General features: G+C 36.6%; 1 protein-coding gene across 2 annotated transcripts in view; it reads right to left on the bottom strand.

Moving 5' to 3' along the window:
- ADK (adenosine kinase) overlaps nt 1-16,455 on the bottom strand; it is a 467,734-nt gene that overhangs the window by 257,564 nt on the left and 193,715 nt on the right. For both annotated transcript variants that reach the window (XM_004583503.3, XM_004583504.4), the window contains exon 5: nt 2,590-2,762. In XM_004583503.3, coding sequence (XP_004583560.1) covers nt 2,590-2,762 — 173 coding nt within the window. The remainder of the gene's footprint in view (nt 1-2,589; nt 2,763-16,455) is intronic.

The raw sequence follows: 16,455 nt of genomic DNA, 5'->3' as shown, positions 1-16,455 counted from the left end.
GACCTGGGCCATCCTCTGCTGCATTCCCAGGACATAAGCAGAGAGCTGGATCAGATGTGCAGCAGTCAACACTAGAACCAGTGTTCATAGGGTATGCTAGCACCGTAAGTAGAGGATTAGCCAGTATGCCATTGCATAGGCTCCTACCCACTTTGTCCTATGAATAGCTTTCTTTTCCCCACTGTTGATAATAAACTATAGCTTGTTCAAAAATAAAAACCATAGATAATCCCACCATCCCAGTATACCTAATTCTGAGTTTGAAGGCTAGTATCTTGGATTAAGAAGGATATTGCATTATAACCAAACATCGATTTTTGGTTCAGATGATAGGAGGAAAGGTTAATGCTCCTAACTAAAACAATTTTTCCAACTGCACTAGGTTTCAGAATTCAGACAATGAGTTGAGAGTTATTCTCCAGTTTCTAACTTTCAGTGTCATCTGAACAATACTGATCACTAAATTAATAATTTTAGCATAAAATTATGCCTGTATCATCTGGGATCCATAATATTACCTGAAACATTCTTTAGCAATTTAGTATACCAAAACAATGCAGCAATTTTAGTCTACCCTGAGTAGTGTTCTAGACAAAACTTGAGCCATGCTTCACTAATAGGAAAAACTCACAAATGCAAATTAAAATTTTTTTTAAGATTTTTTTTTATTAGAAAGTCAGATTCACAGAGAGGTTATGTGACAGACAGAAAGATCTTCCATCTGATGGTTCACTCCCCAAGTGGCTGGAATGACTGGAGCTGAGCCAATCCGAAGCCAGGAGCCAGGAACCTCTTCCAGGTCTCCCACACAGATACAGGGTCCCAAAGCTGTGGGCCGTCCTCGACTGCTTTCCCAGGCTAGAAGCAGGGAGCTGGATGGGAAGTGGGGCCACTGGGATTAGAACCGGTGCCGATATGGGATCCCAGCACATGCAAGGTGAGGACCTTAGCTGCTACACTATTGCACCAGGCACAGATTTTAAAAAGTTTTAAGAAAATTGAAAGACAAAGACCCCAAGCAGCAAATGTCAAAATTTGAATAATGAGTGGTTTTATTTATTATAATGTTAAAATCATAAAATTTGCCTATACAAAAAATTGAGGTTAAAGGAAAAATCTGAAAACGGCTTTGATATAGTAATTATTTTTTGCTATACTTTTTAAGTTTCACGGGACAACAAAACTAATTAAATTTCATTTAGTAAAATTGGTGACACTATTTGGCTTGAAAATTTCTGGTAAAATAATGTAATCATTTGGTCTCTGCAGTTTGCTGAAATTCTAAGGGAAAAATAACACTGAAGATGTTTGGTATTGTTATTATTATTATAAATAGCTTCTATATGGGTGAGAAATCCAGCACATGTAAATTTCCAAACCAATTCTGAAACATATTTCTGTTCTCTCCAAATAATTAAAGAGCAATGATATTTTATTACATGAATGTCAAATGTTAATAATAGTGATCTACTCAATTTTGCATATCTTATAGAATAAATACTATTTCAAAGCACACAAAACTCACAACAGAAATAATTCAATCAATCCTTTGGATTAAAAAATACTCCTAGTGTACCAGTCAATATCTTCTTTGAAATGTATTGCACGTTGCTTTTGCTTGTGGTACATTAACATAGACAGTAATGTAGGGATGTTCGTATCTAAATCCCTGCCAGTAACTATGGAGATCTTCCCAGCTCCCTGGAGAGACTCTTCCACATCACAGTGCTCATGGACACTGGGGGCAGTCACTTTCTATTATTTTTCTTTTTAATGGACACTAGCAAGTCTAGCCAGACAACGGTCTTGCTGTGACTCCCGACTTTTCACACCCTTCTCCAATCAGATTCGGAGTAAGTAGATGCCTTTTGCACAACATGATTATAACTATATTCAAATCAAGGTGTGTTTGTATTGCATCACATGCTGAAAAATCGAACACATGAGAGAAATCAACTCTTGATCTCTGTGTTTCTAAATATTTTGCCAGTTCATTTACTGATCTAATTTATGTTTTGGAATTCGTTTGAGTTCTCTTCTGGAACAAAGTTTATCTTATTGATGAAAATAATATCTGCCAAATAACCTTGTCTAGTTGTTTCATCAATTAGGTTTTCCTTCTACAATGCATTAACCAGATGCTGAATTCCCAGTTGATACTATCATGAGTTGCTTCCATCCATTACAGTCTGAGACTGAGTTGGGGACCATTGGACCACATTCTCTGTTCCCCATGTCTTTGCCTTTCAAACCAATATTCCATTCTCTGGATGTGATAAAAGGAACAGTCTTTTGAATCCTGTTTTGGTAACAAGCTAACTATAGCAAATTATGAAGAAAAAATTATTCTTTTCTGATCCTAATTACAAGAAGTAGTTTCATTCAGATGTGCCTAATAAATTCAACAGCAGGTTCAAAGTGAATTTTAAATCGAAAAAGGGAAAAATCTGTGTGAGTTAGAAGGGTTGCTGAACACTGAAAGTGATTATAAACATGAAGTACAAATTCCAAACTCAAGTTGCAATTGAAACTTTACCACTGTGACTATATATCCAATTAGCAGAGTGTTGTCCCTGGAATCACACTGACCTGTTGTCACCAGTGATGCACGCAGCACAAGTGCCTGTTGGCTGCTCACTCTGCTCGTAGTAATGAGCATCCACGTGGGCTTCGGCAGCTTTCCTCTTCAGGATTTCCCCGAACTTATCTACCCCAATGCATCCAAAAAACGTAGCTGCCTTGTGTGGCTGCTGAATCATCCACTGAAAAATAAACATAAATAATTTCATGGGTCATAAAATGGTACACATCATTCAGAATTCTGCCATGGATAGTGTCACAAAAAGGATGCCTTGCAAGCAACCACAGTTGCTATGAATGGAATGTCATTCTGTGATAGCATTTATGATAATAAGATTGATATTTATAATCACATACATCTTCTAAATTTGAGAGAGAAAAACGGTATATAGGTTAAGGATTCAGAAGGAAAAGTAACACAGGTTTGGAGTCAAATGCTGGCTTCAGTTTGGAAAATGATAGTGGCTCCCAGTTTAAATAGTACAGCAATATCATAAAAAGTTCAGAATATCTTAAAAACCTGACTTTGAAATCTTACTTCTACCAATCGTTTAAGGAGTAAGAATGTGTAATTTAAAATGTCCTAGCCTCATCTTTAAAAGGAGGTTTATACTTATAAATATAGATTAGGTTGTTAAGCTATAAATGGAACAATAAAAGAATGTACATTCCTTATTGACCATAGTATCTAGTATATAGACAATAGAGGTTAATTGTATTTTTCACTGGTTGAAACTTTTATTGCTGTACTTGTTGTAGTAATTAATAAAGTTGATATGCTCAAGTGTAATAGAGTATTTTTAAAATTCAGTAGTGTCAAAATTCTAACTACAATTCTCATGTTTCACTCAAATGAATTTCAGAAGCAAATGTCCTTGAAATGCATTCTTTTTGCTGAGTTAAACAACTCAATTCATAACAGGCCCAAATTCCTGATAGGTTCAACACTTAAAAGCAATTCTGAATGGATCACCTATTTTGTTGCAACTACTTACACCTAGCAAATTCAAAGTCAAATGACAAAGAGATAGATTTAGCAAAATTCACCTTTGAGACTTTGTGAGTATAAAAGAAATGAACTTACACAAAATAGTAAATGAACAGAAAGAAAACAGGAGTCAGATCTGGGGTCACCTCAGACGAGGTTTCACTGGTGACCCTCCTAACTGGGCCGAGGACTCAGAACACCAATCATGGGGAAAATCACAGGATCTGTGGTCTGAACGTGGAGCGTATGAGTCAGAACTCCTCCTTAGATTTTTTTTAAATTGTTTTTTGTTTGTTTGTTTAAGATTTATCTTATTTTATTGGAAAGTCAGATTTACAGAGAGGAAGAGAGACAGAGAGGAAGATCTTCCATTAACTGATTCACTCTCCAACTGGCCTCAACGGCTGGAGCTGAGCTGATCCGAACCCAGGAGCCTGGAGCTCCTTCCAGATCTCTCATGTGGGTGCAGGGTTCCAAGGGTTTGGACCATCCTCAACTGCTTTCTCAGGCCACAAGCCGGGAATTGGATGGGAAGTGGGGCCTCCAGGATCAGAACAGGCGCCCATATGGGATCCCGGCACGTCTAAGGCATGGACTTAAGACACTAGGCTTTAGTGCTGAAGATGCTGCAGTGTACAGCATGCCCAGATGAACATGGGGGATATGGCAGTTCACTGGATCTGGCCTGTAGAGGTCATCTCGTAACATAGCAGAGGATGGATGGTAGAACAAATTGGACAACTCTACCAGCCAAGCGTTGACAGCAAGTGCCTGGAGATGCTAGGGTGGACTATGTCAGCCAACAGACCTTGGAAGGATTTCCTCAACCTTGGAGCAACATAATCAACAGCATCTCAGAACTACTGAAACCACTGAAGCAGTGTCCTTGGAACATGCTCCACATTTGCAACCGTGGGATGACATTATGTCTGTGCCCTCATTCCCGAGTACTGAGGCAGGTAGGATGCTGGGTATGCTGTCTCCCCTTCCCTCCTCTCTTCCCCTAGATACAGAAGAAAAAAAGGAGATTGGAGGTAGCTGTATCATCTACTTTCCCCTATTCCTTGATGTTTTCCACTCTAATCAGTGGTCAACATGGGTAGACATCTACCTCAACTTTGTAAACATCATCATAAATACAATTAAAAAGAAAGAGTATTTGACCTCTGCATATATGATACAGTTCCAGTTAAATATAGTTCAACTTAGTTGCTAGTTTTTCTACTTAACACCTCTAATAAATACAGTTTATTTTTAAAATAAAATTAAAAAACAAAGAAGGAACAAAGAGAAAATTGTAGGAATATGATACAGTATCTATTGGAAACTGCAGAGGATCCCTGGCACCAAAACAGAGGACAGAATAAATCAATCAACCACCCAGCCATACGTTGGCAGTGAAAACCAGGGCAAACGGAGACACTAAGATAGACTATGTCAATCAGTGGATTCTGCAGCAACTTCCTTGTGTTTGGTATGGCGAGACTGGCAGCAATTCATAACCGCTGAACTATCAAAACCACTTGAGTAAGACCCTCAGAGCATGTCCCACATTGGGGACCTGGGATGGGTTAGGAGGCTGGGTGGGGCTTCTCCCTTTATCATCCCCTTTACTCCAGATAGAGAAAACAATGTGGAAATAATACTCTTACCCACTTTCCTGTAGCCCTTGAACCTCTGTGCCCTAGAAGTATTCTGTTGTAATCAGAGCACTGTAATATGAAAGTGCTTGTGTAAAATTAACCTATTTAAAAGACAAAATGGACCCAAAGGGGAGAATTCATGATAGTAGCAATTTTATTACAGTATATATAATATTATACTATATTATTATAATTGTGGTATTTTATTGTGGTATTTTCTCTTTTCTGTCATATGCCTTTCAAATACGTAAAATAAATCTTAAAAAGGTAAAGTAAAGCTATAAAAGTCATACCATTTATGAAAACTTTAAAAATTAAAATTTATATGTACAGGGACAAATCCCTAAAATTAAATACATAGAAAAACCCAATCCATATAAATGGAAGGCTAAGCTCTGTGCACAGTCCTCCCTAAAATTAGTAATATATTCAGCACAATCCCAATCAGAATCTCAACAGGACTTCAGAGGATATCAAAAAGAGCGGATAATAAAATTGTATAATCAATAGTAACAGGAAAAGGAGTCAGGAGAGGCCAAAGCCAGGAGAAATTAACACAGTTAGAACCCAGTTTCTTCCAAAGAAAAATGCACATAACACCACCTATGATATTCCAATTTGGTTAAGAATCAAAAGCAGACTAACAAGATGGGAACCTCAGTTCAGTATGTGGTACATATTTATTACATTTAGATCAGTTTTACAGGAAACATGAAAGATCTCTAGCTATACTGCTGCTACACCTAATTGGAGAAGAAGAAAACTTCACCTAAATACTTCATTTGGTCTAGACATAAATGGTAATGCAAGAAGGTAGCAGAAAAAACCCAGGAAAGATTCATTGCGGCTAAGGGGATCAGAAAAAGCTTAATTTTCAAAGAGTTATGAATTAAAATATAGGCACAGAGCATAGCACACGCCTTCGTTCCTGACTGAGAAATTTTATCAAACTGCCCCTAAGACAAAAGAAATTCCATTTACTAAATAATGAATATCAATGAAAAATATTTGTTTCCTAATAATTTAGATTCCGTTGGATGTGCAAAATTCCCCAAAACTGGAATCATTACGTCTGGTCATTATCATCCTCATTTCCCATTTCACATGTACTTTTGTAGAGTATTTGCTCTTAACCACAAAAACCATCCAAAGGCAGGTTTTCAGATTATATAATGCTAGTGGGAGGATTACAGCCACTCAACATCACAACTGAAATATCTGGAGCCAGCAGATTATGTTGTGTCTGACAGATGTTGTGTCCAAGGGCCCCAGGAGTACACAGGATAGTAAACTAAAGTATTGTGCTTAAACAAATTGGCTTAAGAGAGGACTAGTAAGAGTAAAGTAAAATAAAGTAATGCCATATACTTTAATGCATTTGCTAATTGAATGCTGATGAATTACACCTAGAAACTAAAACAGTTGCAAGGTAAGGCAAAGACAGGAAATTTTATAATAAAGATCCAGCAACACATTTGAGGAACACTGTAAGGCACAACTATAAGAAATTAAATGCCAAAACTGGGAAAGAACAGGATGACGACAAAGCGTGATGATGAAATCAAAGATAAAGTACACTTAGGAAAATAACATATATCACATAGCTTGAAGGATTAAATTGACTGCAATGCAACCAAATGAGACAGGGTGAAACACAAGATTTTCATAGACATTAAGAATCCACTCTTCCTCAATAACTAATGTATTATATGCCTCCCTCCTATATACTGCTGCATTTTCCTCCTGGAAAAGAGTATATTAATAAAAAACTTACTTCTAATAATACTGATATTATTATTACCAAGAGTACCCTTAATTTTTATGAGTAACAACCTGTGAATATCTTTGGCTCAGAACAAATTTTCGGAAACTTTGACCTAGCAGGGAAAGTACAAGATTTGGACATATAAAAGTTTACCTAGTAATATTAGGGTAAATTATGTACTCTATTAGGGATTATATTTCCAGAAAATTACTGTGAGGACTGAATAAGATAATGCACGCAAAGTGCTCAAGGCAGTGCCTGTAACAGGGTACTTAGGATGATGATAATAACAGGGCACTGAGACGTGAAAAAAGAATTTTTAGTCTCTACTCATGTAATCATTTTCTGACCACCTATTATTCGTTGGACATTAATGTACTTAATAATGGATAAAGCAGCTTTTCTTTCTGTCTTTTCTGGCGTCTCTACATTGGTGCTTCTTAAGTCTGGATGTAAAAATTACCTTTTGTCCTTATCCTACACACATTCCTGGGGTATGATCTAATTTACTTCTGCAGCACCAATTACCATTTATATGCCGAGACCCTTACCTGCTTTTAGCGTAGGTTTGTTTTTCAGAGGATTGACCTGGGTATGCAAACACCCAAGGAACCCCATTTTGTTTATGAAACCTAGACATTGATACTTCGGCTCCATTATCACTACATTAGTGCAGGTTGCCATAATCTTCTAATTAGATTACTATAAAAGCATCCTTAATAATTGTTCTACTGAAACACATTCATGTACCGTAATATTTACCACTTACAATGGGCATTTCACATGTTTTCTGTATATTCACAAGCCTGTGGAACCTTTACCACTAACTCCAAAATACTTTCATAATTTCACAAAGAAACTTGTACACACCCATTAGCAATCACTTCACACTCTATTCCCAAATCCAAAACTATTTGCATGAGCTTTTTAACTCATCTCCCTGACTACAGTTCTGTTTTCTACTGTACTCTGTGTGATGTTCCAAAAATGTCCTTCAGCAGTTTCCCAAACACTTAAGTAAAATTCAAGCACAAACAACTTTATAATGGAACCATTCGCCATCTCTGCAACTTCATCCCAAGGTATTAACACCCTTGAATACAATGTTTCACTACTTTATTCTCCCTTGTGTTTTGTTTTGTTTTGCTTTGAGATTCCCACTTTTGGTTCTCACTTAAGCAAGATTTTCATGAACACCATACTGTATGTTAATGTGTTATGTATCACTTCCATAATAAAACTAATTTCATTTAATTTACTAATTAACAGAATGATTTCTTGATTTCTTTGAAATAGCTGGAGGTTATGCATTCAAATCTAGAACAATGCCTGCTTCTATGCAGATAATAAATATTTGTGAAACAAACAAATCAACAGGAAAGCCACACTTGTCTCTTCATTAAGCTTAGTTTAAGGGTATATAAAAATTATAGACAAATGCATGTTATTATTTATTACAAAAAACATTCAAATAGTAGGAGCCTTATGGAACATGGAAGTAGCACCTAACTCAGACTTTCACAGTGACTAAAGAGACTTGCTTACTTGATCTTTGCTTTAGTTTATTGTTTATATGTATCAAGTCTTTCTTTAAGCTTGGAACAAATTAAGAATTTTTTTAAAGATTTACTTATTCTTATCAGGAAGTTAAATTTGCAGAAGGAAGGAGACACAGAGAGAAAGGCCTTCTGTGTGATGATTCACAACCTAAGTGGCAATGGCCAGAGCTGATCTGATCTGAAGCCAGGAGCCAGGAGCTTATTCTGGGTCTCCCACATAGCTATAGGGTCCCAAGGCTTTGGGCCATTCTCTACTGCTTTCTCAGGCCACAAGCAGGGAGCAGGATAGGAAGCAGGGTACCGGGATCAGAACCAGTGTCTATAAGGGATCCCGCCACATGCAAGGTGAGGACTTTAGCCATTAGGCTACCATGCTGGACTCTATTTTATACAATTTTTAAAAGATGAACTGTATTTTAAAAAAAAAAACCCTTCTAGAAATGCCTTCAGAATTGTAATTCAGAGAACATTTCTTCAACACTAACTAAAAGTCAAATTTATTTACATATTATGTGTCGGATATATTTGATGCTACACTCAAGAAGGTCCAAATCACTAATTTCACAGACTGGAGTTTAAAGGAATTTTCACTCATCCTTTTATTCATCATAATTTTAAAAGCCACATTATCATTTCCACCATAAACTACAAATCCTTTCCCTCTGGTACCTTAAGAAAAACTGAACTAATCAAATGCAAAATAAAGGTTCAGCTTAAAAACAGACTACCTACATTGAGCTACAACAATAATCGTTGAGACTTAAAATTATTCAATATTTACTATTCATTTAAAATTGCTCTTTCTTTTTAGGCTAGCTAACTCAGATGATCTGAGTCACCAAGCACTAGCAAAGTACTCTCATTACTGCTTTTTTATAGGAAAAAAGACCCCATGTGGTCAGTGAGAAAGTCTGATGTTAGTAGGTATATTCTTATTCATTACTTTAGCAATGAGAACACACAAGAAAAGCACAATGGAAGGAGCAAATAATTATGTGACTTGTATGTAAGTAACACAATCTCTCCAACTACCACTGTCTTTAACTGTGTAAGTTGGGAAATGAATTACGATATTGTCGGAAACCTATTATTTCTGGCTATGAAAATGCAGAAAAATATATTGTGCATAAACCACAAAAAATCATCTCAGAAATGCACAGTAGAAATTAAAAGTGGAACAGAAAGGTGAGGAAAGGAAAACCACACTGCTCCCCAGAAGCAACGTCACTCCAATGTATTTGCCCAGAAATTCTAAAAAATTGGCAGAGAAGTGTGCCAACTAATAACTAAAGACAGAAAAGAACTGAGAAAAATCTTGCTTTTATACTATTTCTAGCATACACTTTATAAAAAACAAAATCTCTTAAGGCAGTAAACATCTGCCCATCAATATCTATCGGCAGCAACATCAAAAATGTAAGGCAAAGGTCAAGTCAAAGTTTATTGACAATGATGAACTATGACAGCCTCTATTAAATTACCCCTTCCTTCAAGGTGTATGTGATCAAAGCAGCAAAGATATTTTCACTCAGTCACATAACAAGCTATTTGTTGAGATTGAAACATCTGGTCAATATCTCCTAACACTGCAATTTCATGCACAGTTAGCATTAGGGCACATTTCTTCTCCTCTTCTTACAGGGTCCGTAAGAGTGGCACATATGGCTGATCATTTCATTCAAAAAGGATTCAATTCAAAGCATTACACACAATCGTCTGTGCTTTATGGTATTTTAAGTCTACCTGCCATCGTTTCCATCATCACTGCTCACTGCTGTTCTCTTCTAGTATAAAAGCCTGCAAATACGACAGAGCACTTAAAGCTTAACAGCTTTCCTCTACTGGAGTTAGAAAAGCATTTAAGGCAAAGAAATCTATAAAGTGGTAGGTCATTTTCTACTGCCAGGAACTCCTAATACATTAAATTACTTATCATGTTATTTACCATTTAGCAAAGCTCTAGTACATATGCAAAAAGTAATTTTCAATGTCAAATTAAATGCTTAACATTTTGTAAGATAATTATGAGAGTGCACTGATTGGCTATAACTTGAAGTTTTAATAAATGATTTGACAGCAATATTACAGAAATATTTAAAAATTAATTTTAACAGTTTCATTTTTTAATTCAACAAAGAACAATTCTATACTGGAGAAACTGAGGATGCTACACATTTATCAGTCCCATATGCTGAAAATTTTCCACTTGAAACTCATGCATTTGTTGTCATGGTAACAGAACCCATTCTTAAACAGTTACAGTAGTAAACCTGAACTCACACCATAGATTTCTCTTACTCTCTTTCTTTCTTTAGGGTAATAGCTTCAAGGAGAAAATGGGGTGGGGAAAGGAGACATCATTAAAGCTACTGTTGCACAATTCCTCTGACATCTCCCTGACAGCTATGTGACTTTTTGAGTTTGGTTATCATCGAAACTACAACGATTTGCCTAGACAATAAGTATATTCATTCCCAAGGAAAATATTCTGGTAAGGGAATCATGTAGTATTATTTTATAAGTAACATGCAATACTGACTAAGAACATCAAAACAAGGTTGAAGTGAAATGAAAGTTATGTAAATCAAAGAGTGTTACTCTAGCATATAATGTAAATACTGTTTGTCCTTTTGTTGACTGATTTAGTTAATCAAGCCAAACGAATGATCTTTATTGCAATGTTTCTATGGGCCAGACTCTGTGCTGTCACAAGAAGAAAACATCACACAAGTTAGGCATCATCCTGATTCCTTGGAACCTACACAAGATAAAACGAAAAACAGAAAAAACAAAAATATTAAGCAGAGGAATAGGGGTCAGTGCTGAGGGAAGCTCCTGACTCCTGTCTTTGATTCAGCTCTGCTCTGGTCACTGTGGCCATTTGAGGAGTGAACAAGCAGATGGAAGATCAATCTCTAACTCTCCTCTCTATAAATTTGCCTTTTAAATAAATAAATAACCTATTTTAGAAAATCCAGAAATAAGTGCAAGAAATGTTACAAAGAGGGCCCAGCACAGTAGCCTAGTGGCTAAAATCCTCACATTGCACATGCCAGGGTCCCATATGGGCATCGACCCTCCGAAAGTGGTTGAGGACGGCCCAAAGCCTTTGAACCCTAGACTTGTATGGGAGACCCCAAATTAAGTTCCTGATTCCTGGCTTCAGATCAGCTCAGTTCTGGTAATTGAGGTCACTTGGGGAGAGAACAACCACATGGAAGATCTTTGTCTCTGTCTCTCCTTCTCTCTGTAAATCAGACTTTCCAATAAAAATTAAAAAAAAAATAAATGTTACAAAGCAAAATACCAAGAACTGAGGAAAATGGGAGGAAGCAAGAAAATCTATTATTTTAAAAAATCAGATCTACTCATTTATTTGAAATGTAGAGATGTGGGGTGGTGAGGGTGATGAGAGATGAAACATCTGCTGGTTCACTCGCCAAATTACCACAACAGGTGAGGCTGAGCTACGCCAGAAATTCATTTGTACCTCACATGTTCTAGTTAAAAATCCAAGTACATGAGCTCCTGTGGCACATAAGCAGGAAGCTGGACTAGAAACAAACAGCCTGGGCTTAAGCCAGGCAAAACAAACAGGATGTAGGATTTCAAATGGTGGTTAACTTAATGTAACACAACACACACTCATAAACTAGAGATTAAATAACATTAAGAAATTAATATTTAATCAAATACAGTAGCAAATTTGTAAAGCGTTATTCTTAAGCAATCTAAAGTAGGTTTTAATGAAAAGATGAGATACTTGGATTTGCTTAACAGGACTGATATACGTCAAGTTTGGCAAGATCTTCTACATAAAAATTTACAAGAAAATAAAGTCACAATGTAGGGAAAAAGATAGATATTATGACAAAGTATTATTTCTCCCCCAAAGAACCTATGGTTCCAAAGTGGTATTTCGAAAACATCCATGTGATTCTTAAATTTGCCTGCAAAGATTTTAAGATAAAATACTTTGAAAAAGATGAGTACTATCAATGAGGCATACATTGATATTTTACTATCTCATTTAAAATATATTATTTAGCATTGTTATTGAAACATTGCTACTAGTGATGAAGAGAAAAAAAGAGTTCTAACATACAGTGCATGTAGCCACAGCAATACAGAATAGCACAAAGACGAGATGAAAAGGAGGCAACTATTCAGTACACAGAGCTGGGATCAATGCACAGTCATTCTGAGGAAAATAAAGTCCTTCCCTTCACACTACCCAAAAAGGTAAAAAAAAATAATAATGATAATGCCAGAAAAACAGTAAAAAATTCAGTGCCTGATTTTTGTAACTCTAAGAAGGAATTTCCTCACTATGGCATGAATACCAAATACCATTAAAGGAAAAATACTGACAACTTTTACAAGAACATAATATCACCATACAGGAAAAATAAAAACGAGTGTGGCAGGGAGACGGGGTGGGGAGGGATCCTCAATGGATGGAACAGTTTTAAAAATCAGTGAGAGATTTGCAAGACTGACATAAGAAAGACTATGATTTATGTAGAAATGTCCAGAAACACTGGAATGCTATGTGTATACACCAAGATACTTCAAGAAACCTTGCGGGGAGCGAGGCTTGCATTGTGGCATAATAAGGTAAGCAGTTGTTCAAGTCCTCAACATCCCAGAAGACGACTTCAAATCCCAGCTGCTACGTTTCTGATTCAGCTCTCTGCTCATGGGTTTGGTAAATAAACAGATGATAGCTAAATCAAGTAGGAGACCTGACAGTGATGTTGGTCTCTGGCTTCATCCTGGACAGCCTAGGCTGTTGTGGCCGTTTAGGGAGTGAACCAGCAGACAGAAAATTCTGTCTCTCTTCTCTCTGTGTCACTATGGCTTTCAAATAAATACACCTTTCTGTAAAAGTTTGTGAGAAATAATACTAAAATGGTAAATTTATTTTGATGCAAAAAAACCCCATTTGAAATCCATGCATATGGGGGAGTATCTTTAAAAAAATCATGGAAATGTGTATTATGAAAAGACTACATATAGAGCTCAGTCTTGTTCAAAGAGAGATTTATTTATTTGAAATGCACAGTAACAGAGAGAGATGTAGAAAGTGGTCTTCCATCTGTCAGTTCACTCCCCAAATGGCTGCAAGAGCTGGAGCTGGGCCAGTACATGGCTATGAGCCACGAGTCTCCTCCAGGTCGGCTATGTGGTAGGTGCAGGGCCCCCAGCATTTGGCCATCTTCTTCCAACTTCTTAAGAGTATCAGCAGGCAGCTGGATAAAAAGTAGAGCAGCTGGGACCCAAATGCTGTATGTACAGGAAGCCAGTACGGAAACCACTAATTTTACCCACTATGACACAGTGCTGATTCCCTGCTTTTTATGTGCCAAGCTGCCTCTGTAAAGAGATTAAAGCTTGGAGTCTACTGACGCAACAGGCCTAAATGAGTGTTAACAACAGTATCACAATCCAGAACGCTCATTACAAGGACAGGCAAAGCAAGGAATATTTTCCCAATCAGGTCCACATCTCTGGAAAGTCCACAATTACGTATGCCAAACTACCTAATGTTAGAAAACTATAATTTGAAACATATAAGCAATGGACCAAAGAGCAATGCATTCTTAGCATGGAAACTGAAGAACTGCAAATCAAAACACTACATGAATCAAAGATGTAGTTTTCTAAATGAAAAAAAAAAAAAATAGAATGAAATCATGAACTATAGGGATGGTCACTTTTTTTGTATTAAAATGATACTATTTTTTAAATAACAAAATCCATTCATTTTTTTATTAAACATTAACCTCCCAATACACATTTTTAATTACGTGTGAGAAAATGGGAAGTCTGAAGGAAATAAAATTGTTCCCTGAGGAAAAGTTCTTGTGCAGTTGAATTCCTACATGGAAACAGCTCCTTTATTCTTGGAGAATAATTTTTATTTGAAACGATGACAGACAAATGACAGTTATTCAGACAGATATTTGGCAGACATTTTCTTGAAAATGAAAAAAGTAAACTTGTCATTAGAAATGAAAAAACTGTCAGAATTTATTGCTAATAATAAAATCTGCGCTTGCTTTCACCTGAAAATCACAACGGTGTAAAAACTGGCATCCACTATGGAGAGACTCTCAAAACCTAAAGACTATTTTCTTAAGACTAGTAATGATACTGACAAATGAAATAATTTATACCATTTGGCAAGATCAACACATTTTAATGAATGAAAATTTTGCAAATGATTGACATGTCATGGTTGTTTTAGAAGGCAAAGGAAAAATGTCCATTCCAAAAATTAAAGAGATCAACAGACTTTTTTTTAGTTCTGTTGAGATACACTGTACATACTACATAAAGCAATCATGTAAAGTATGCAATTCAATGATTCTTAGTATATCCATAGTTATACAGGAATAACCACATGAATTTTACAACCTTTTATTACCTCAAGCAGAAACTCTTTCACACTGCTTAATCATCATAATCACAAATTCTCATTGCCATAAGCCCAAGGCAAACATAAATCTATTTTGTTTACTGAGGATACTTCCTAGACACGTAATCCCAAAACATAAGTAGTTTCATCACTGAATTCTTTCCTATGGTATAACAGCTTTAAAAATGATTCATGTTATAGCACTTAACTTTTTAATGCCAAATAATATGCTATTATTTGAATCCTTCAAGCTTTATTTATTCATCCTTGAATGGACACCTGGGTTGCTTCCACTTGCAGGTTATTATGAATAAAATATGCCATAAATATTTGTGCAACAGGTTTTCAAAAACATTTGTTTCCATGTCTCTCAGAGAAAGGCGAGATAACAGGAACTCTCAGATCAAACATTTGAGAACCTACCAAAATCTTTTTGTGCCACGTCATATTCTCAAAAGTAATGTTTGAGGATTCCAAGTTTTTCATATCCTTGCAAAACTTGTTTTCTGGATCAAAGCTGTTCTACCATGTATAAAATGGTATCTAATTTTACTTTTCACGTCTATTTCCCTGATAGCTAGCTTGATCTCGCATTTTCAGGTTCTCATCAGTCATGTTTATATCTTTTTTAGGAGAAGTGCTTACTTAGACCCTTTGTATCTCTGTTTAAAAAAAAAAAAAAAACAACTGGACCCGGCAGCGTGGCCTAGCGGCTGAAGTCCTCGCCTTGAAAGCCCCGGGATCCCATATGGGCGCCGGTTCTAATCCCGGCAGCTCCACTTCCCATCCAGCTCCCTGCTTGTGGCCTGGGAAAGCAGTCGAGGACGGCCCAATGCATTGGGACCCTGCACCGGCGTGGGAGACCCAGAAGAGGTTCCAGGTTCCCGGCATCGGATCGGTGCGCATCAGCCCGTTGCGGCTCACTTGGAGAGTGAATCATCGGATGGAAGATCTTCCTCTCTGTCTCTCCTCCTCTCTGTATATCTGGCTTTCCAATAATAATAATAAATCTTTAAAAAAAAAACCTGAGTTGTCTTTTGATAGCATTGTCATTCTGTATAGATTCGAAATAAGAGATACGATTCCAAAAACTTCCCCATACTCTGAGTTGCTTTTCCACTTCCTTGTTAAATGTCCTGTGAAGTAGAAATGTTTTTCATTTTAACTACTTCAATGTAATTTTCCCTTATTGTCTCATGCTTTTGGTTTCATATCTAAGAATCTTTGATCAAATTCAAGTTTCTAAATATGTATCCGAAGGTCTTTTTCTCAGACTTATAGTTTTAGCTCCTATGTCCCTGATCGATTCGGATTTATTTACATAAAGATCTATCTATCTATACTTTTTTTTGGAAAGGTAGAATTACAGATGAGAGAGAGGTGTTTCATCCATTGATTCACTTTTCAAACGGCTTTAATGGTAAGAGCTGAGCTTTTCCGAAGCTGGCAGAAAGCTTCTTCTAGGTTTCCCAAGTGGGTGCAGGGGGCTAAGCACTTGG

The sequence above is a fragment of the Ochotona princeps genome, chromosome 13 (genome assembly GCF_030435755.1).
Source record: "Ochotona princeps isolate mOchPri1 chromosome 13, mOchPri1.hap1, whole genome shotgun sequence".
NCBI classification, from domain to species: domain Eukaryota; kingdom Metazoa; phylum Chordata; class Mammalia; order Lagomorpha; family Ochotonidae; genus Ochotona; species Ochotona princeps.
This window is presented reverse-complemented; position numbering and strand designations above follow the sequence as displayed.